The sequence below is a fragment of the Stegostoma tigrinum genome, chromosome 4 (assembly GCF_030684315.1).
Source record: "Stegostoma tigrinum isolate sSteTig4 chromosome 4, sSteTig4.hap1, whole genome shotgun sequence".
Classification (NCBI taxonomy): Eukaryota; Metazoa; Chordata; class Chondrichthyes; order Orectolobiformes; family Stegostomatidae; genus Stegostoma; species Stegostoma tigrinum.
The window spans coordinates 20,460,046-20,481,165 of NC_081357.1; the positions used below are offsets into that span (position 1 = coordinate 20,460,046).

Genomic DNA, 21,120 nt, shown 5'->3' on the forward strand with positions numbered 1-21,120 from the left:
AATTAGCTGGATTGGTTTGTGTACCTGTTGTGGACATGACTTATCTGAACAGAAGTTCTTATTGTTAGATAGCTGCAAAGTTTGTAGCTGGGCTAAGGCCAGGGATACTTCTGGAAAAAGGAAGCTTCAGTATGAGAGCCAATGTTGTCAGTCCCACGGTCTTTGCTGCATCCAGCACTTTGGCTGTTTATTGATCAAGTATTTGGCTCAGGATATTCTTTTGTGATATTGGGAACCTCACAAGGAAAATGAAATCGATCATCTGCTGAGCACTTCTAGCCTGAAGACAGACCAATCATAAGACCAAAAAGAGCAGGAGTGTGCTGTTTGGTCCGTCAAGCCTGTTCCTCCATTCAATGGGGGTTGGTATAAACAAACAGCACCACACCATGCCGTGGTTTGAGAGATTCAGCTGGCTTCAAATTGCTGATTGGTTTGCGCAAGTGTGACCAGTCCTGGATGCCAAAAGTCATAAGCTGATGCCAACTGTGAGTGATTCCAGAATAACCGAGCAGCTTACGAGAGTGAATGATAGAAGGGAAAGGCTTCAGACCTCTGGAAGGGGAAGAGATGGGCTCTCTCACACGCATGCATGCACACACATATCCCCTAGTAAACTACCAGTTACTTTCTCCCATCAATTTTTATAAGTTGTTGCTTTTAACCAATAAACCAGAGTTCATGATTTGTGAAGCAGTTATTCTGTCCCTCCTTTGAAGAGTGAAAGTGTGTGAAGGAAACGATCAGAGAACTGAAGGACTCGGGGAAACAAAAATTGAACAGTTTCCTCAGGATGATTTTTTTCCACTCCATCCATAGCACCAGGTTTTTGTTTGTGACAGTATGTGTGTAGAGTTCTTTTAAAAGCGGCATGAAGTTTTATCAAGTGTGTCATTTGTATGTTGTCAGTTTGTTGTTGTTTACCTGTGGTTAGAATCGATTTATTCGTAATAAGCAGTAGTTCTTGTTAAGTATGGAAACATGGCCTGGGTTTTCTGTTAACCCATGTCTATCAGAAAGGTAAATTGGGGAATTTGTATACTTTGATAAATAAAACTTCTGTGATAACTTTGGGAATAGGCGAGCTTGATTTTCAGAATGGTATCCCAGTGAGGTTTAACAATTCTGAAAGCAGCAGTGGCCTTTGTTTTATTCATCCTCAGAATGTGGGCGTCCCTAATCACATTATGTGTCAACCACACTGCTGACAGTTTGGAGTCACATGTAGGTCAGACCAGTGGCAGTTCCTTTCCCTGAAGGACGTTAGTGAACCAGATGGGATTTGCCCAACAACCACCAATCACCATTAGACTCCTAATTCCAGATATTTATTGAGTTCAGATTCCACTCTCTGCAGTGGCCCTGGTCCCCAGAATATTACCAAAATCTCTGGATTAATAGTCTAGCAATAATACCACTAGGCCATCACCTCCCTGCCTGCCCAGTTCACCATGTAATACTTTGCTTACAAACATGTGGGGCTTTGTATCATATTGAACAGAGTTACCTCACATACTTGTCAAGCAAGAGCCAGGCACAATCATACTCGGTGAACCTTGCAGCCAGTATTCTGCAGTCATCTGTCACGATCCTGTTCACAGCTGGATATGGCAGCATTCCAGAGTTTTGACTTAATTTGTTGGTTGTCGGATCACTTAGCTCTGTCTATTGTGTGCTCCTTCTGCTGTTTATTATGGATGCAGTCTTGTGTTGTGACTTAATCAGGCTGATGTATCATGCCTGATGCTGTTCTTCATATTACTGTCTGGCACTCCATAATGGGATTGATGCTAATCATAGACTGAGGCATATACCGTACCGTAAGGTTACATATAATAAGCGAAAACAGTTTTGCTGCTGCTGATGGCTCCAAGCACCTCTAAGATGCTCAGATCTGTTCTCAATCCTTCCAAATTTAGCACTGTAATAGTGTCCTTTTCAATTCTTATTCATGGATTGCGGGTATCACTGATAATGTCAGTATTTGTCACCCAGCCCTAATCACCCTGGAACTGAGTGGGTTGTGAGGTCTTTTCAGAGGCAGATAAAACTCAACACATCCTGTGGGTTTGGAGACGCACCAGACCAGGCAAGAATGGCAAGTTCTCTTTCTGAAAAAACATGAGTGAATCAGTCGGATTTTTAATGATAATTAGTAGGTACGTACTTGTCAATGCTAACACCAAATTTTTATTTCAGAATTATTTAATGAACTGAATTTAAGTTAATTAAGTTCAAGAAATGGCATTTGTAACAAAAACAGAAGTTGCTGGAAAAGCTCATCAGGTCTTGCAGTGTCAGTAGAGACAAATCAGAGTTCATCTCTGATTTCTGTCCACAGTTACTGCCAGACTTGCTGGGATTTTTCCAGCGACTTCTGTTTTGGTTTCTGATTTCCAGCATCTGCAGTTATTTCAGTTTTCTACTAAGTGATATTTGTATCTCTCAATATTGGTGATATTGTTTCACTCTGTTGTGTTTCTGAATTACTGTGCAGCATGGGAGTAATCTGATAGGTATGTCTGACCTGAATGTCCCAGATCAGTTGTACCAATACATGGTGGGAGGACACAGACGCACCCAACCTGGAATTCACCGAGAAAAGCACAAATCGCCTAGTTATCAAATAAAGGTCAGTATTTTCTTTTCACTATTCAGTTGCTATCATGTGCAAAATTAATGCCATCAGCCCAAAGTGAAGTGTGACATTATGCTTTTCAGGCATCCTATTCATCATGAAACTGTGTAGATTTTTACAGCATGGAGAGTGACTTTCAAACCCTCAGGGCTTCTACCAGCTCTTTGGAAGAGTTAACAACTTTGACCCATTTATTTCCTCTCCTTTCCCAACATTTTCTTTTAACTCATTCCAACATTTATCCGCTTCTCTTTTTAAATTCTTGTTGAAAAGATAGGTCAGGGTGCTTTCTAGATGCTATGAAGTTAAATACAGTTGGTGCTAGATTAGTTGTCGATTTTCAATCTGTGATAGATAATTGTTTTTGGTAAGCAAAAGTATTTAGGGATGTGGTCCAAAGGTCACAGATCAGCCGCAATCTCATTGAATTGCAGAGCAGGCTCACAGGGCTGGATGGCCTCCTCCTGGATTCTCTTATTCCTCAGAGAGACCCTCCCTTGTCCAAAACACTAACAGTAACTTTCTGCTAAACTCCCCTTTGTTCTCTTGGTAATAATCTTAAATTTACACCTTCTACTTCCCACCCTGTTGGCCAGTGGAATTAATTTCCCAAACTTGTCAAAATCCTGTGTATTTGCATTCGGACTTGTTTTGTTTTAATCATTCTACAGAGCTTATTGTAAACCTTCTCTTTGACAGGAGGGGGACACTGTGAATGTGGATGTTACGTGTCCTGGAGCCACACTGGCTTTAGCCTTACTTTATTTGAAAACAAACAACAGGTATGGTAAGATAGAGTAAAAATCCTCAGCTAAGCAAAGGTGTGGCTTAGAGATACCTGATGGCAGCATAATTTCAATTAGTTCCAAAGGAGACATCTCCTCTACGGCATGTATATCATCCCTTAAGTGGGGAGAACTGCACACAATACACCAGGTGTGATCTCACCAAGACAGTATATAATTGCAGTAAGAAATCTTGACTGCTGTATTCAAATCAACATGAAAAGATTTGCAAGTGAGTTGCTGAGACTGGAGGTTGAATAGGCTGGGGCTTTTTTCTCTGGAGCGTCAGAGGCCCTGATCACTTACATTTGCATGTTTCAATGTAATACCTGGTTCAATTAGCTGGAATTCAGTCTTAATAATGACAATTTATAACCAGGAGGTTTCCGGAGGAATCAGTGCTGGCATCACAATCTATGTTATGACTTAAAGGAGAGAAGCAAATCTCGAGAACGCCCTTGACCACGTCTCCCGTATTTCCCACAACACATCCCTCACACCCCGTCCCCGCCACAACCGCCCCCAGAGGATCCCCCTCGTCCTCACATACCACCCCACCAACCTCCGGATACAACATATCATCCTTCGATACTTCCGCCATCTACAATCTGACCCCACCACCCAAGCTATTTTTCCATCCCCACCCTTGTCTGCCTTCCAGAGAGACCACTCTCTCCGCGACTCCCTTGTCCGCTCCACACTCCCCTGCAACCTCACCACACCCGGCACCTTCCCCTGCAACCACAGGAAGTGCTACACTTGCCCCCACACCTCCTCCCTCACCCCTATCCCAGGCCCCAAGATGACCTTCCATATCAAGCAGATGTTCACCTGCACATCTGCCAATGTGTTTATTGTATCCATTGTACCCGGTGTGGCCTCCTCTACATTGGGGAAACCAAGCAGCAGCTTGGGGCTCGGTTTGCAACAAACAACTGCATCTCCCAGTCGCGAACCATTTCAACTCCCCCTCTCATTCCTCAGACGACATATCCGTCATGGGCCTCCTGCTGTGCCACAATGATGCCACCCGAAGGTTGCAAGAACAGCAACTCGTATTCCGCTTGGGAACCCTGCAGCCCAATGGTATCAATGTGGACTTCACCAGCTTCAAAATCTCCCCTTCCCCCACTGCATCCCTAAACCAGCCCAGCTCGTCCCCTCCCCCCATTGCATCCCAAAACCAGTCCAGCCTGTCTCTGCTTCCCTAACCTGTTCTTCCTCCCACCCATCCCCTCCTCCCACCTCAAGTGGCACCTCCATTTCCTACCTACCTACCTCATCCCACCTCCTTGACCTGTCCGCCTTCCCTGGACTGACCTATCCCCTCCCTACCTCCCCACCTATACTCTCCTCTCCACCTATCTTCTTTTCTCTCCATCTTCGGTCCGCCTCCCCCTCTCTCCCTATTTATTCCAGTACCCTCACCCCATCCCCCCTCTCTGATGAAGGGTCTAGGCCCGAAACGTCAGCTTTTGTGCTCCTGAGATGCTGCTTGGCCTGCTGTGTTCATCCAGCTTCACATTTTATTATCTTGGATTCTCCAGCATCTGCAGTTCCCATTATCACAGAAGCAAATGTAGTGTCAGCTTACCCTGGTTCCCATGTGCTTTTGTCTTCTTTTTCAGTCTCCCATGTTGGACCTTGTCAAAGGCTTTGCTAAAATCCATATAAACTACATCAACTGCACAGGCATCATCCACACACTTGGTCACCTCCTTAAAAGATTCAATCAGATTTGTTGGGCATGACCTCCCTCTATCAACAATGCTTGTTCTGTTATCAAAGAATGCAAGAAAATTTGTCAAACGCAGTTTCCCTTTCACAAAGCCACGTTGACTTGGGTCATTTTAATTTGAATAGTCCTCCTAATGGAAATCAACTTAAGAGGCAAAAACTACAAGTTAGCTATTAAACATTTCCATACAAAATCAACTTGAGATTTTAAACACTTACGGTGAAATTTCCAGTCCTCCTTTAATAAAAGATTGACACTCTTGGTCGCATCAATGAAAACTTTCCTGGCATTGATAAAGAGTATGGTGAGGAAATGATCAAGGTTGAGGTGCTAGAGGAAGGGCTGATGTCTCCCTTTAGAGGACTCTGCAGTTCCCAGGTTTCCTGATATTACTGAGGTGGATTGGTTGTCTGTACTTTGTACAGCTGTATCATTCCATGAAGCACTCGTGAGTTATATCTATGTGAGTTTGTAGGTGGACTTACCTTCTGTTCAAAATGATGGACAGACTTTGAATCATCTATCTGCTTCTCTAATTCCACCTGAGCTTGTTTTCTCTCCATCCTTCTCAGTGCTTCATAAAATGCTGTGTAGTTCATGCTTCTGGAGATTATATTTGCATTAAAGTATGTCATTGTTAGAGAATGTGATATCTGGATGTGGTAAGACGAACTGTTTTTATGTTGCTTAGGTCAATCGCAGACTGGCTGCGAGCCCCGGACACTCAATACTTGTTGGACTTTGTGAAGCCAGAATTTCTTTTAATGCGGGTAGGTAATAAGATAGAAGCATGAAGCAGATCCTGTGATAACTCTCTTTCAACAAAAGTTGAGCAGTGTTTTCTTTTGTTGAAACTGAAACATTGTATACAAGCAAATGTTTAGCATCAGTATGCAAAACTGGAGGGAACATTGTGTACAGATGAGGTGTTGTGGAGATAGCAAACAATGTTTTCAAAAGATACCTCATAAGGTATTACATAAGAAAATTGGTGTTGATGCACTTGGTGTTGAAAAGAATTTATGTCTGTAGATGAGAAAAGGAAAAGGTAAAGTCGTCATCATCATCCCAGAAGACCATAGGGATGCTCTTTCATTAAAGAGAAAGAGAGAGCGAGAACTGGTGGTGAGTGTAACTGGAAGGTCACTGCGCCTCGGGCAAGGGACAAAGTTGAGAAGGTGGACCTTCTTGGTAGCCTCGAGCAGTGTGGGAGTTGAGCCTGCATTGTTGGCATCACTCTGCATCACAAACCAGCCAGTTGAGTTCCTATATTTGTGTGGTTGATGCCAACTAAACACCTTTCAAAATTTGAGGTTTCACATGTTACAGTCTAAGTACTGTATTAATGATGTGATATTTCTTAACTACTGATAAAGAACATCTCTGGTAGTGCAAATTACATACTGTGGAGCTGGATGAACGCAGCAGGCCAAGCAGCATCTTAGGAGCACAAAACCTCATGTTTCGGGCCTAGACCCTTCATTAGAAAAGGTTGGGGGACAGGGTTCTGAAATAAATAGGGAGAGAGGGGGAGTTGGATCGAAGATGGATTGCAGTGGGAGAGAGATCCCCTGAGGTTTGTCCGGAGGGAAGACGGTAACTTTTTCAGGTTAGGCATCCCGGGAAGAGGCTTTGCAGTGAGGTTAAAATTGTATCAGAAATAATGGGAACTGGAGATGCTGGAGAGTCTGAGATAACAAAGTGTGGAGCTGGTTGAACGCAGCAGGCCAAGCAGTATCTTAGGAGCACAAAAGCTGACGTTTCAGGCCTGGACCCTTCATCAGAAAAGGGGGAGGGAGAGAGTGTTCTGAAATAATTTGATTGCTTTAGGTTTTAATTGTAGTTGGAAGTTTTTGCTGATCTCCCTTGACAGAGTCAAGGCTATAAGGAGATCAAAGCTAGGGATTAAGTGTTCAGAAGTATTTAACTTATTGAAAGGATGAGCGGGAAGGGAGGGTTGGTGGGGTAGCTTTGGTGCTCAATGGAATAAGTACAATGACAAGACATGATTAAGAATCAAATGATGCAGGGTCCATATGAGGGAAGGTAAGGATAACAAGGGGAAATAAACACCAGTGGGAGCTTGCAAGAGGACCCGTAACGTTAGCTGTTTTGTAGGACAGAGAATAAATCAGCTGATAATGAAAGCTTATAAAAGAAAAGGCAGCATCTTAATCATGGGTGACTTCAATCTTCATGTAATTTGATGAAATCAAATTAGCAAAGGCTTTTTATGAATGAACGACATTCATACTTTGTGAATGCATTCATTGAGTGTATTTGGTGAAGTTTCCTAGAACGAAATGTCGAGTTAACCAGGAATCAGACTATTTTGGGTCTGGTGATACGTAATGAAGCAGGTTCAGTAAACAGCCCTGAAGTAAATGACCACTCAGGAACTGTGACATAACATGACAGAATTTATTGTTCTATTTGAGAGGAAGGAACTTAGATTGGAAGGAAAACTTGCATAACGGTAATAAAATTGGGCAAAGGTGGCTGGAGTGGAGTAGGAAAGAAGTTTAGCAGAAAAGACAGTTGATAAGCAATGGCCGATGTATAAGAAAATAGTTTGTGTCTCAACAATGAAGTTATATCCTAGTGAGGAAGAAGTATGTGCATAAACCGACCTAAGTTAACCATGGAAGTTAAGGACAGCGTCAAATTAAAAGAAAGAAAATGTACAGTCTGGCAAAGATTAGTGGTAACATTGACGACTGGGAAAGGCTTAAATGCCAGCAAAAGATAACAAAAAATGAGGGGAAAATAAACTATGGACATTAGCAAGTAATATAAAAATAGATGGTAAGAGCCTTTTTTAAATATACAATATGGAAAAGAGAGAACTAAGTAAACAGAGACCATATTTAGAATATTGTGAACTGTTTTGGGCCTTATATCTAAGAAAGGATGTACTGGCCTTGGAGGGGGTCCAGAGGAGGTTCACAAGAATGATCCCAGGATTCATGGGCTTGTCATATGAGGAGCAGTTGAGGACTCTGGGTCTGTATCTGATAGAATTTAAAAGGATAAGAGAGGAAATCTTATCAAAACTTACTGAGAAGCCTGGAAAGAGTGGAGAAGATATTTTCATTCGTCGGAGAGACTAGGACTCGAGGGCTCAGCCTTCGAGTTAAGGGACGACCCTTTAGAACTGAAAAAGGGAGGAATTTCTTCAGCCAGAGGGTGGTGAATCTGTGAAGCTCATTGTTGTTGAAGGCTTGCAGGTCAAGACTTTGCCTCATAAATTCATACAGCATGGAAACAGAATCTGTGGTCCAATTCCTCTGTGTCAACCAGACCGTCCCAAACTAATCTAGTACTATTTGCCAGTATTTGGCCCATATCCCTCAAAACCCTTCCTATCCATATACCCATCCAGATACCTTTTTAAATATTGCATTTGTACCTGCTTCCACAACTCATTGTGTGCATTTAAGACAAAGATTCTTGATTAGTGAGGGTATCACAATGGCTCTGTGGGAAGCTAGCAAAGAGATTTCTGAGCCCCTTTCTGAGATATTTGTATCATTGATTGCCATGTTTGAAGAGCTGGAAGACTGGAGGTTGGCCGATGTGGTGCCATTATATAAGCAAGGTGGTAAGGAAAAGCCAGGGAACTATAGACCAGTGAGCCTGACATCAGTAGTGGCTAAGTTGTTGGAGGCAATTCTGAGGGACAGATTTACACGTATATGGAAAGGTTAGGACTCATTAGGGATAGACAGAATGACTTTGAGCACAGGAAATCGTGTCTCACTAACTTGGTTGAGTTTTTTGAATAAGAGACAAGGAAGATTGGTGAAGGCAGAATAGTGGACATTATCTACATGTACTTCAGTAAAGTGTTCGACAAGATTTTGCATGAGAGACTGGTTAGGCACATCTTATGGAATCTATGGGAGTAGCCAATTGGATATGAAACTGGCTTGATGGTGGGAGGCAGAGGGTGGTGGAGGGTTGCTTCTTAGATTGGAGATCTGCGACCAGTCGTGTGCCGCAGGCATCAGTGCTGGATCCACTACTTTTTGTCATTTATATAAGTGGTCTGGATATGGATACTGGAGGTATGGTTCATGGATTTGCACATGACACTAAAATTGGCAGTGTAGTGGACAGTGATGAAGATTATCTCAGAGTGCAACAGGACCTTGATCAGATGGGCCAGTTGGCCGAGGAGTGGCAGATGATGTTTAATTTAGATAACTGTGAGGTTCAGCATTTTGGAGAGACAAGTCAAGGCAGGACTTATACACTTAATGGTAGTGTCCTGGGAGTGTTGCAGAAGAAAGAAGCATTGAGATGCAGGGACATAGTTCCTTGAAAGTAGAGTTGCTGGTAGACAGGGTGGTGAGGAAGGTGTTTGGCATACTTGCCTTCATTGGCTAGTGCATTGGGTATAGAAGCTGGGATGTCATGTAGCTGTATAAGACATTGGTTTGGCTACTTCAAAGAATCGTAGAATCCCTATGGTGTGGAAGCAGGCCATATGGCCCATCGAGTCCACACGGCGCGTCTGAACAGCATGCCACCCAGACCCAATCCCCTACCCTGTCCCCGCATTTCCCACCCTCGACACTATGGGCAATTTAGCATGGCCAATTCACCTAACCAGCGCATCACTGGAGCACCTGGAGGAAACCCATGCAGACAGACGGGGAGAATTTGCAAAGCCCACACAGACAGTTGCCTGAGGCTGGAATTGAACCCGGCTCCCTGGTGCTGTGAGGAAACAGTGCGAACCACTGAACTGCCCTTGTGGAAAACTGCTCAATTCTCATCTCCCTGCTGTAGGAAAGATGTTATTAAACTTGAGAAGGTGCAGAAAATATTTACATGGACACTTCTGGTGTTGGAGGGCTGAAGCTACAGGGAGAGGCTGAATAGGCTGGGGCATTTATCCCCTCTGGAGTGTCAGAAGCTCAGGGGTGACCTTATGGAGGTATACAGCATCATGAGGGGCATGGATCGGGAGAATAGCCAAGGACTTTTCCCCATGATAGGGGAGTCCAAAGTGAGAGGGGAAAAATTTAAAAGAAACCTGAGGCATCCCACCCTGTCCCAAGCAGACTCCTGGGACTGTCCAGATACAAGAAACCTACAAGAAAACGACGAAAAAGTGCCAACCTGCAAGTGAGATTGGAACTGTGCAGTTTCAAAACTCGCCTCCCCGTAGCAAGTGTCCAGGAGATTGAAAACAAAATGGATGAACTCAGACCTCGACTTAGCTTCCTGAGGGAATTGAGGAGCTGTTGTGTCCCCATTTCATGGAGGCATGGCTCCCTTCTGCCATACCTGACAATTCCTTGCAAGCTGAGGGATTCTCCATACATCACCTGGACTGCATGGGATCCTCGGGTAGGGTGAAGGGCAGTGGGGTATGCTTCCTCATGAACACCATTTGGTGCTCAAACGTGGTACCCTGGCAAGCCACTGCTCCCCGGACCTAGAATACCTTACAGTAAAATGCCATCCCTACTACCCACCACGAGTGTTCACCTCCACCATCCTGACAGCAGTCTACATACCGCACCATGCGGATGTGAAGAATGCCCTGGATAAAATTTACACTACCTCAAACACTCTTGAGATGAAATTCCCAGACATTATTCATCCTGGTTGGTAACTTCAACCAGATCAACCTCAACAGGGTTTTGCCAAAGTACCACCAACACATCTCCTGCCCCGCTAGAGGACCGAACCTCCTGGACGACTGCTACACAACCATCAAAGACACCTATCACTCCATTCCTCGTCCACACATCAGATCACAATGTTGTGTTCCTCCTCCCAGCTTAGGAGCAGAAGCTGAAACAGGAGGATCCCTCACAGAAAGTAGTACAATGCTGATCCAAGGCAGCGGAAGAGCATCTCCGGGACTGCTTGGTGTTGGTGGACTGGACTGTATTCAGGTTCTCAGCGGAAAGCCTAGACAGGTATGCTGTCATCGTCACAGATTACATTTGCAAATGCGTGGAGGACAGCGTGCCGATGAAGTCAATCCAGGCTGTTCCCCAGCTGGAAACCTCGGATGAACCGGGAAATTCACTGCCAACTGAAGACCAGGTGTGCGGCGTTCAAGTTGGCTGAGTCTACAAAGCCATCAGAGATACCAAGAGGCAGCTCTGGACCAAGTTAGAGGCTCAAAGCAACCATGCAGACACCAACCATCTGTGGCACAACCAACATAACATTGCGAGATACAAAACGAAGCAGACATAATGGACAAAAACACATCCCTCCCTGATGCACTCGATGCTTTCTATGCTCGATTTGAGCAGAATGCCAGCGACGTGGTGTCACCTGCCCTGACAGCCGCAGGCGCGCCTGTTCCATCCATCACTGCTGCAGACGTCAGATCGGTCTTCGTGGGAGTCAATCCGAGGAAAGTGACAGGCTCGGCTGGAGTCCCCAGCTGTGCACTAGTTTGTGTGCAGACCTGCTAGCAGAGGTATTCACTGACATCTACAACCTCTTTCTCCTACAAACCAAAGTCCTCACCTGCTTCAAGAAGACCACCACCATCCCAGTACCAAAGAAGGTACATGCAATGTGCCTTCATGACTAACACTCAGTGACCATGACCTCCATAGTCATGAAGTGCTTCGAGAGGCTGGTCACAGCCCACATCAACTCAAGCCTCCCAGCCTGCCTCACTCCCTTCAATTTGCCGACCAACATAACAGGTCCACAGCAGGCGCCATATCCTGAGCCCTGCACTCACCCCTGGAACATCTGGACCACAAGGACACCTATGTCAGACTCCTGCTCATCAACTAGAGCACCGTCTTCAACCCCATTATCTTCTCCAGACTGATCTCAAAACTCCGACACCTCAGCTCTGTCCTCTCCAAATGAGTCCTCAACTTCCTGACCCAGAGACTGCCATCAGTAAAGATAGACAACTGCACCTCCTCCACAATAACACTCAACAGTGGATCCATTCAAGGATGTATTCTCAGCCCCATACTGTACTCGCTGGACACTCATGACTGTAGACAAATTCTGAACAAATACCATCACAAATTTGCTGATTACACCACTGTGGTAGGACAGATATCAAACACTGATGAGTCAGAATACAGAAAGGAGGCAGAGGGGTTGGTATCATAGTGCAATGATAACTTCTCTCTCAGTGTCAGCAAAACAAAAGAACTGATCATTGTCTTCAGAAAGAAAGGAGGAGAACATGTCCCCATCAACTTCAATGGAGAGGAGGTTGAGAGCACCAAGTTCCTCGGAGTGACAATAACCAACACCTGTCCTGGACTACCCACATAGATGTGATGGTCAAGAAGGCACAATAACACCTTTTCTTCCTCAGGTGACTTAGGAAGTTCAGTATGCCTATTAGGACTCCTCACCAACCTTTACAGATGCGCCATTGAATGCATACTGTCTAGATGCACAATGGCCTGGTATAGCAACTGTTCAGCACAAGACTGTAAGAAAGTACAGCAGGTTGTGGGCACAACCCAGACTATCATGAAAGCCAAGATAACAAAGTGTGAAGCTAGATGAACACAACAGGCCAAGCAGCTTCTCAGGAGCACAAAAGCTGAAGTTTCGGGACTAGACCCTTCTCTGATGAAGGGCCTAGGCCCAAAATGTGTCAGCTTTTGTGCTCCTGAGATGCTGCTTGGCCTGCTGTGTTCATCCAGCTTCACACTTTGTTATCTTGGATTCTCCAGCATCTGCAGTTCCCATTATCATAAAAGCCAGCCTTCCATCCATGGATTTGTCACGGAAAGGCTGCCAACATCATCAAAGACTCCTCCCACCACGGTAAAGCACTCCTACAACCTCTTCCATCAGGCAGAAGATATAGAAGCTTGAACACAAGTGCGAACAGGTTCAAGAACAGCTTCTTTCCTGCCATTATTTGACTGATGAATGGACTCTGTAACTTCCAATCATGTTGACCCTGCTTTGCACACCTCCTGTGCAGTATAACCTGTATATCTTACTCTGTCTAAGCACCCTATGATCTGTATGTCCTTGCTTACTATGGTCTGCCTGTACTACTCGCAAGTAAAACTTTTCATTATACTTAGGTATGCCTGACTATAATAAATCAAATCAAATCCAGTGGAGGGGCAGCTTTTTAATGCAGAGGGTGGTGCATGTATGGAACGAGATGCTGAATGAAGTGGTGAAGGCGGGTACAATTACAACATTTAAAAGACATCTGGTTAGGTATATGCATAGGAAGGGTTTAGAGGAATGTTGGTCAAATGCTAGCAAATGGGACTAGATTTATTCAGGATATCTGGTCAGCATGGACAAGTTGGAACGATGGGTCTGTTTCCGTGCTGTTTAACTCTGACTCTTAAGTGTCACAGAGAGAAGACAGGAGCATAGGGTTCAGAAACACATTAACCATGGTCAAATTGTAGAGCAGACTTGATCGGCCAAGTGGCCTAATTCTGTCCCTTTATCTTATGGTCTTATACGCCGGTTAGCTTATTATCTGTCGTTGGGAAAATTTTAGAATCCAATGTAAAGGATGTAATAATCTATATAACTAGATGGAGCCAACATGGTTTCACAAAGGGGAGATCATGGCTGACAAGTTTAAGTTTTTTGAGGTAGTAACAAGTAGGATAGATAAAGGAGGAGAATAGATGTAATATATTTGGACTTCTGAAAGCCATTTGCTAAGTTACTGCAGATGAAGCTGCTCAATAAGATGAGCCCATGGTGAGCGTGGATTGAGAATTCAATAACAATTAGAGGGCTTAGTTTTCAGGTAAAGCAGGACCATTTGTTTTAACAGCATACGCGAATTACTTGGACGATGGAAGTGAATGTATTACCACCAAGTTTGCAACTGTCACAGTAATAGGTGGAGAGCCAACTCGTGAAGAAGTAATGCACATAGTGCATTTTGGCAGGAAGAATAAAAGAGCTCAATATTATTCAAATCAGGAAAAACTGCAGAAAGGCACAACACTGAGCAATTTGATGGCCCTTGTGTATGAATCACAAAAAGCTAACATCCAAGTTCACTAAGTAATAGGGAAGGCAAATAGATTATTGGCCTTTATTTCAAAGGGAATGGAGTATAAAAATAGGGAGATCTCCCTAAAACTATGCAAAACACTCATCGAACCATACCAAGATGACTGTGAACAGTTGAGGGCCTTTTTTTAAGGAAAGCATTGGAGGCAGTGCAGAGAAGGTTCACAGCTTGATTTTGGATGAGGATGAGTTTTCTGTGAGGAAAGATTGAATAGCTTTGGGCCTGTCCACATTGGAGTAAGGACAAATGAGAAGAGACCTTATTGAAACCTATAAAGTTTTAGAGGGTTTGACAAATGTGTATGCAGAGGTGATAGAACATGGAGCTGGTGGATCACAACAGGTCAGGCAGCGTCCGAGGAGCAGGAAAATGGACATTTTGGGTTGAGACCCATCATCAGTCCTGATGAAGTGTCCTGACCTGAAACGTCAGCTTTCCTGCTCCTTGGATTTTGTCTGACTTGCTGTGTTCTGCAGCTCTGCATTTTATTGACTTTGACCTCCAGCATCTGCCGTCCTTGCTATCTCCGTATATGCAGAGGGATTGTTTTACATTATAAGAGTCTAGGACGAGAGGGCACCCATATATGACAGATAAAGAAGAATTTGCTCACCTACAGGTTGTGCGGAATCTTTACCACAGTGGGCTGTCAAGGGCTGGGTCATTAAGTCTATTCAGGACTGAAATAGTTTTTTAAGCAGTAAGGGGATCAGGGTGATGGGGATAAGGGAGGAAAGTGGAGTTGAGAATGTTCAAATAAGCCATTGTCTCATTGAATGGTGGTGCAGTCACAGTAGCCCTAATGGCCTATTTATCCTATGTCTTAAGGTTTGTTTTTAATTTGTTCATGGAACATGGGCCTCCTAGAATGGGGAAAATTATTAAAAATTGTCCTAAGTGCACCCACTTCTCCTTCTGCATTGTTAACAATTTGCACTGTCAACAACTTGACCAGCACAAACTGTGAAACCTGAGTATGCAAGGTCAAGTCTGACTAATGGCAGTCATTATTACATGCCCTGCAAAACTGGGATTTTAAGTGAACTTGTACTGACCTCTCGGTTATAATATCCTCTCCCACTGAAGGAAACACCATTAGCTTTTCTTTTAACTACCTCTTCAGAAAGTGATGCTGTCTGTAATGTACCTCCAAGTCTCCATGATCCCCTTAACCTTAGCAATATATCTTTTGCAGCTTCCTTTGATGTTCTAAAGAATTAACCAGACCTCCAATTTTGATATTATCTGCAGATTTTCACACCACTTCCTCTAGGCCTATATCCAAATAACTGAGATCTGTAGAGAGCAGAAGTGGCCCAGTAACTGAACTCTGTAGAACACCACTATCTGGTTTCAACCTCTCTGGGGCTTATTTTCTACTTTCATGCTTATTTTAACAAAGTTTGCTATCCTTCCCTAATTCATCCTGCTTAACCTTCAGTGCTTAGTCTTTGGTGAGATGCTACATGACAGATTACTGAAGTCTATATACGCTGTTTGCCCAAATTTTCTATATACATAATATCCATTACCACGTCAACATGGTGAAGTGACAGAAGGCATTGCACAATTGTTGCCAGCCCAAACTCCACATATGGAGCTTTTAAGACAAGTGACCAAAAACGTGGTCAAGCAGGTCCATTTTAAGGCATTCAGGAGATGGAAGGAAACTTGTGCTAGGCTGCTTTCCCCAGTCATAAACCAACAAATAATTAGTGTACAGTATATGGGGTACCGGTACGTTGTACAGAAATGTCTTTTTGTTTGCTTAAGTGTATTATATTTCTGATTCTGTCCTCAGACTCTGGCAAGGGGATTAATTATGTGGGATGAAATAAAACCCAACTCAACATGGATTAACAGCAACATACCGCCTGTGAGTACTTTTTCCCCCATTCGGCTCTCTTCTGTCTTAATCTGAACCCTTTTCAGAATTTCAGTCCCTTCTTTCATCACATACAATCAGCAAAGGTTTCTTCAAAAACCATGAAATTCTAACAGGCAGTTGCTGCAAAACCAAATCTGAAGCAATTGCTACAAAAAGCCAAAGAGATCAGTAGGGAAAGTAAAGCCTTTTTGGGATGTCTGGAAATGCAGGTGCCATAAATAGGTCTGTGTAGTTCCCAGTATTTCCGGCTCAGGGCCACACAGAATGCAGCCTCCAGTACCATGCCATATGAGAAATCAATTTAAGGGCGTAGCATTGATGTGAAGGAAAGGGCAATTTGGTGTGTCACACTTTTCTCATTTGCTGAACACCTTCAGAGCTGAGATCGGAGGGACGTTATTTTCCTGTCTTGTCAGTAATATCTGGACTAATAACAAAGGTGGGAGGAGATGAATGAGTTTAAAATTCCTGTTATGGTTACTTTTGACCTTTGATGTAATATTCTAGCCATTCTGCTGATGTAACACACAGCGCTGCAGTCCAGGTTGTTTCTTAACATGGGAAATAACTTCTCTTTAAAAATTGTTATATGGTTTCAACGTATTACTGACATTGCTGCTGAAAGGGCACCCACTGCTTCTGTGTCAGATGTGCCTGCAGGTTTGTAAGGACTAGAAAACTGGGAAGGTTTAACCTGTTTGCACTGGCTTTTACACAAGGCAGAGGGTAGCACAATTCACTGTTGCGTTGTGGCAACTTTCAAACAGTAATGTTACAAAATACATGCTTCCATCAAAATGCTCGTCTTCCACTGCTACACAGCTTTCAGTCGGTGTTGCTGAGGTTAGAAATGACTGACCCTAGGCAGTTTGGTGGCATGCTTGTGCACACATTAATTGGTTTGCCTGGAGAATTTACTGGCTGTTCAGTTGTGGTTCTGCTGCAGTCATCAACAGCAGTTGTGTTGGTGCTAACAGGGGCACGTAACCAGTTAGCCAAGGCAGCGAAATGCAAAATCTGGATGTCTTGAGTGCTGTCCGCATTGGGGAGTAGGAAGTTGCATGAGGTGACAGCAGGAATCCGAGACACAATCAATAAATTACATTGATCCTCCAAGGACAAACTTAGTGAAGTGACTCAGGGTTTTTGCAAGATTGGTGCCTCAGGCACTATTTTCAGGGAATTATACCCTGAATTTTCAGTGCAGAAATGGAAATCAGAAACAAATCATGAGAACCAAGGAAATGGACACATCATGTATAAGAGACTGCATTGCAGAAATACAGATCCAGATTTTGTGGTCACTGTAGAATTAATGGCAGCAACTGCTCATTGCACACAAACTTTCCCACAGACGTGCTGTGAGCTTCTTCCCCTGGCAGCGAGTAAAAATCAACTTGTGCTTTTCCCTCTACAGGGTCCCTGGTGTCTCTGTGAACAGGATAAACACCTGTGCATGCAATTAGCCAAATGGATGTAATCATTTCTAAGCAGTGGTCTGAACTGGGAATTATTAGTTAGCAAACTTAGTTAAATGCAACTCAGAGAAAAGGAAATAGAGGAGTGTGAAAAGATAGGAGAGAGGTGCCAAAGATGAAAGGAAACGTTTGAAGCAATTTCAAAAAAATTCTGTAGGTTTTTCTTCTAGACTTCCAACAATAATTCATACCTGAAAAAATGAAACTTTACACTTGTAAATTTTCAGGGGCATGGAGTTTGATTGGTCAGTTGTTAAGATTTACCATGCCATTACAAATCCACTTGCAGAATAATAAACTTATTTTTTCTGATGTGATGAGTGGGTAAATATAGAAACTTCATGTACTTTGTGTGTTTAAAAGGTGAGTCTTTTGACAAGGTATCAATGTTAGGAAGTTTTAAAAGAACAAAGCAACTAAGACAGCAGCCTCCAAATTTCTGTGTCACTAGAAGGTGCTGTCTTTTTCATTTTACTAACTGTGACCATATTAGCCTAGTTTTTTTTTAACCACAAAGTCCAAGCCAATGTCGTGAAAAAAAGCAATTAGGAAATAACTTGAAACTTGTACAAAATTTGAAATCTGGAATCTGTCTAAAAGTAAAAAATCCTAGGAACATATGACACATCAGGCAGTAACTGTGGAGAGGAACTGTAATTGAGATTCACATTGATGACCTTTAACACAAGCTAATCAATTGAGTAATATTTATTTCATCTGTTTTAGTTGTCATGTTCTGATTCTAACTTAAATTCGTGCCTCCAGGGATCTAGAGCAGCACATATTCAACAGCATTTGTTGAAGGTAGCATACATTATTGGCCAAACTTGCTCCATGCTTTGTGATTTTACAACCTGCAATATACAGTAGCATGCATAAATAGATTTATTACAGTTGAAATATGTTGTCTGCCTTTGTTAGCATAACACCCTTGTGGTTCAGTTTACAATATTAAACACAAACGTTTGAATAGTCATCCAGTAAGTGATGATAGATGACACCTTTTTAATATTGCCTTCTAAACCGAAGATTTCCTTAATGACATAAACTGTGACTGTGTTTTTGCAGTGTGCAGTAGTGGCTTTCATCAACTGACAGTTAAAATAAATGTTCTCACTATTAGTTGGGGATGAGCTAAGACAATGTTTCTGTTGTCATCTAGTTATTGAGACACAGTTCCATTCTTCCTCATTCACTATGTTTGTCTAAACATTAATCCTGTGCTCAATGTGCTTCATTGACTACCTTTTCACTAAATTAGTCAAAACAGCTTAAATTTGTTGTGACTGTTGTTCTTGGCTTAATATTTTTTTGAAGAAAAAGACAAGTGTTTGCAACCTTCCGTTGCCTTCGCTGTCTCCCTAGTTATCCCAACACCTGTGGAATGCCTTGCCATCTTTTGCTACCTTAAATAAGCCTATAAATGCAAGTCATTTATTTAATGCTCAGACTTCTGGCTTTGACTGCATTATTCACAGAAAACATGACAAAAGAAATACATCACAGAATTGCATCAGTGTTTAATATCCTTCCGTTGGTGACTGGTGTCCCAAGAGGCTAATGTGGATTTTTTGCACCTTGTCAAAACTACCTTTCTGGCTTTGACTGTATATCTGATCTATCTACCCTATACCACATGGTCCAGCTTGTCTACCATCCCAATCCCCATGGTCCACCATTCATGACCAAATCTGCCAAGCCTCTAAATTAAATCCCTTCAGATTTCTGGAGTTCGATTTCATTTCTCCCACATTGTGACCTCCTCCAGAGCTGTAACTGACACTGAAGTCTCCACTTCTCTGGCTGAATCATGGAGTCTACATTTATTACAGAGTTTTCACTCGCTAGCATTGTTCCTTCAGACATGTGCAACCTGCCGCCTCTTTTAGTTGAATTCCTATCTTAAAAGCCCTTACTTTTGGAGGTGGCATCCATTTTCCTTACAACACTGAAATGATTTGAAGCTGCCTTTGGTGTTCTAATGGATTAACCATACTTCTGTCGATTAAGTCAGAGGTCACATGACACCAGATTATAGTCTAACAGGTTTATTTGAAATCTCATGCTTTCAGAGCGTAGCCACTTTGTTAGGTGAAGTCACTTAACCTGATAAAGCAGCAGCATTCAAAAGCTTGTGATCTCAAATAAACCTGTTGGACTATAACCTGGTGTTGTGCGACTTCTGACTTTGTCCACCCCAGTCCAACACTAACACCTCCAGAACATGACCTCTATTGATTAGGGACTTGATGGACTGACTGACCTCCTCCTGTACCTCAGTAAATCTAAAGCTGCATCTAGACGTGAACTATTATTTATGACAGTGTATGTTATGCCTGATACAGTGTTCAGTAGTTGATTACTTAGATCAGAAATTATCCAGCTATTCTGTTCAAAGGTAGAAATTTGTTAAGCTCCCACAGGACCCTCTAAGCTGGGTGGTTCCAAAAGTAGCCAAAATATTTTCTTGATGTGCTGATTGCAGATTGCATCTTGTTTTTATATGCTGATAGTGAAACTAGATAAGGATGTTTGAAACCTTATGGTGCATGAGCTCACTAAAGCTGCTGCTATGTCTTTCTAACTTTGTGAAAAATAAACTGGAGGATCTGTAGATAGTGTTTTAGGGATGATGAGCACTGTCTGTCAATCACGCATGCTTTGTTCTTGTGGTCAGGAATCTCCAGTGACCGTTTTTCTCCATTGTCATTTCTATTTGTTAGAACATAGAACAGTACTGTACAATGCAGGCCCTTTGGCCCTCAATGTTGTGCTGAACTTTTGCCCTAAGCCTAAGGTCAATCTAACCTCCACCCCTACCTTGCTGTTCCACCAATGCTGGCTGCGCTTTTCTCAAAGTCCTAAATTGTGGAATTATCTCTCTGTCTGTCCTCTTTTAAGTTACTCCTTAAAGCACTGTGGAGGAACAGAGGGATCTTGGGATTCATGTTCAGAGATCTCTCAAAGTTGCTACACAATTTGATAGGGTTGTAAAGAAGGCATATGGTGTGTTGGCTTTCACTGGCAGGGGAATTGAATTTAAGAGCCATGAGGTTATGCTGCATCTCTATAAATGGTAAGACCACACTTGGAATATTGTGTTCCGTTCTGGTCGTCTCGTTACAGGAAGGATGTGAAAACTTTAGAGAAGATGCAGAGGAGATTTACCAGGATGCTGCCTGGACTGGAGAGGTTGAGGCAGTTATGGCTTTTCTCACTGGAGTGAAGAAGGATGAGAGGTGACTTGATAGAGGTGTACAAGATGATGAGAGGCACAGATAGAGTAGATTGTCAGAGACTTTTTCTCAGGGTGGAAATAACTATTATGAGGAGGTGTAATTTTAAGGTGATTGGAGGAAAATATAGGGGAGCTGTCAGAGATAGGTTCTTCACACAGAGAGTGGTGGGCGTGTGGAATGCGCTGCTGGTAGTGGTAGTGGAGTCAGATACATTAGAGACATTTAAGTGATTCTTGGATTGGCACAGAGATGATAGTATAATGTAGGGTATGCAGGGTAGATTGATCTTTATAGGATAATAGGTCGGTGCAACATCGTGGGCCGAAGGGCTT

At 43.0% G+C, this 21,120-nt stretch overlaps 1 protein-coding gene across 2 annotated transcripts in view; it reads left to right on the forward strand.

Moving 5' to 3' along the window:
• anapc1 (anaphase promoting complex subunit 1) overlaps positions 1-21,120 on the forward strand; it is a 215,129-nt gene that overhangs the window by 111,067 nt on the left and 82,942 nt on the right. For both annotated transcript variants that reach the window (XM_059645205.1, XM_059645206.1), the window contains exons 31-34: positions 2,498-2,632; positions 3,338-3,420; positions 5,853-5,931; positions 15,985-16,059. In XM_059645205.1, the coding sequence (XP_059501188.1) occupies positions 2,498-2,632; positions 3,338-3,420; positions 5,853-5,931; positions 15,985-16,059 (372 nt within the window). The remainder of the gene's footprint in view (positions 1-2,497; positions 2,633-3,337; positions 3,421-5,852; positions 5,932-15,984; positions 16,060-21,120) is intronic.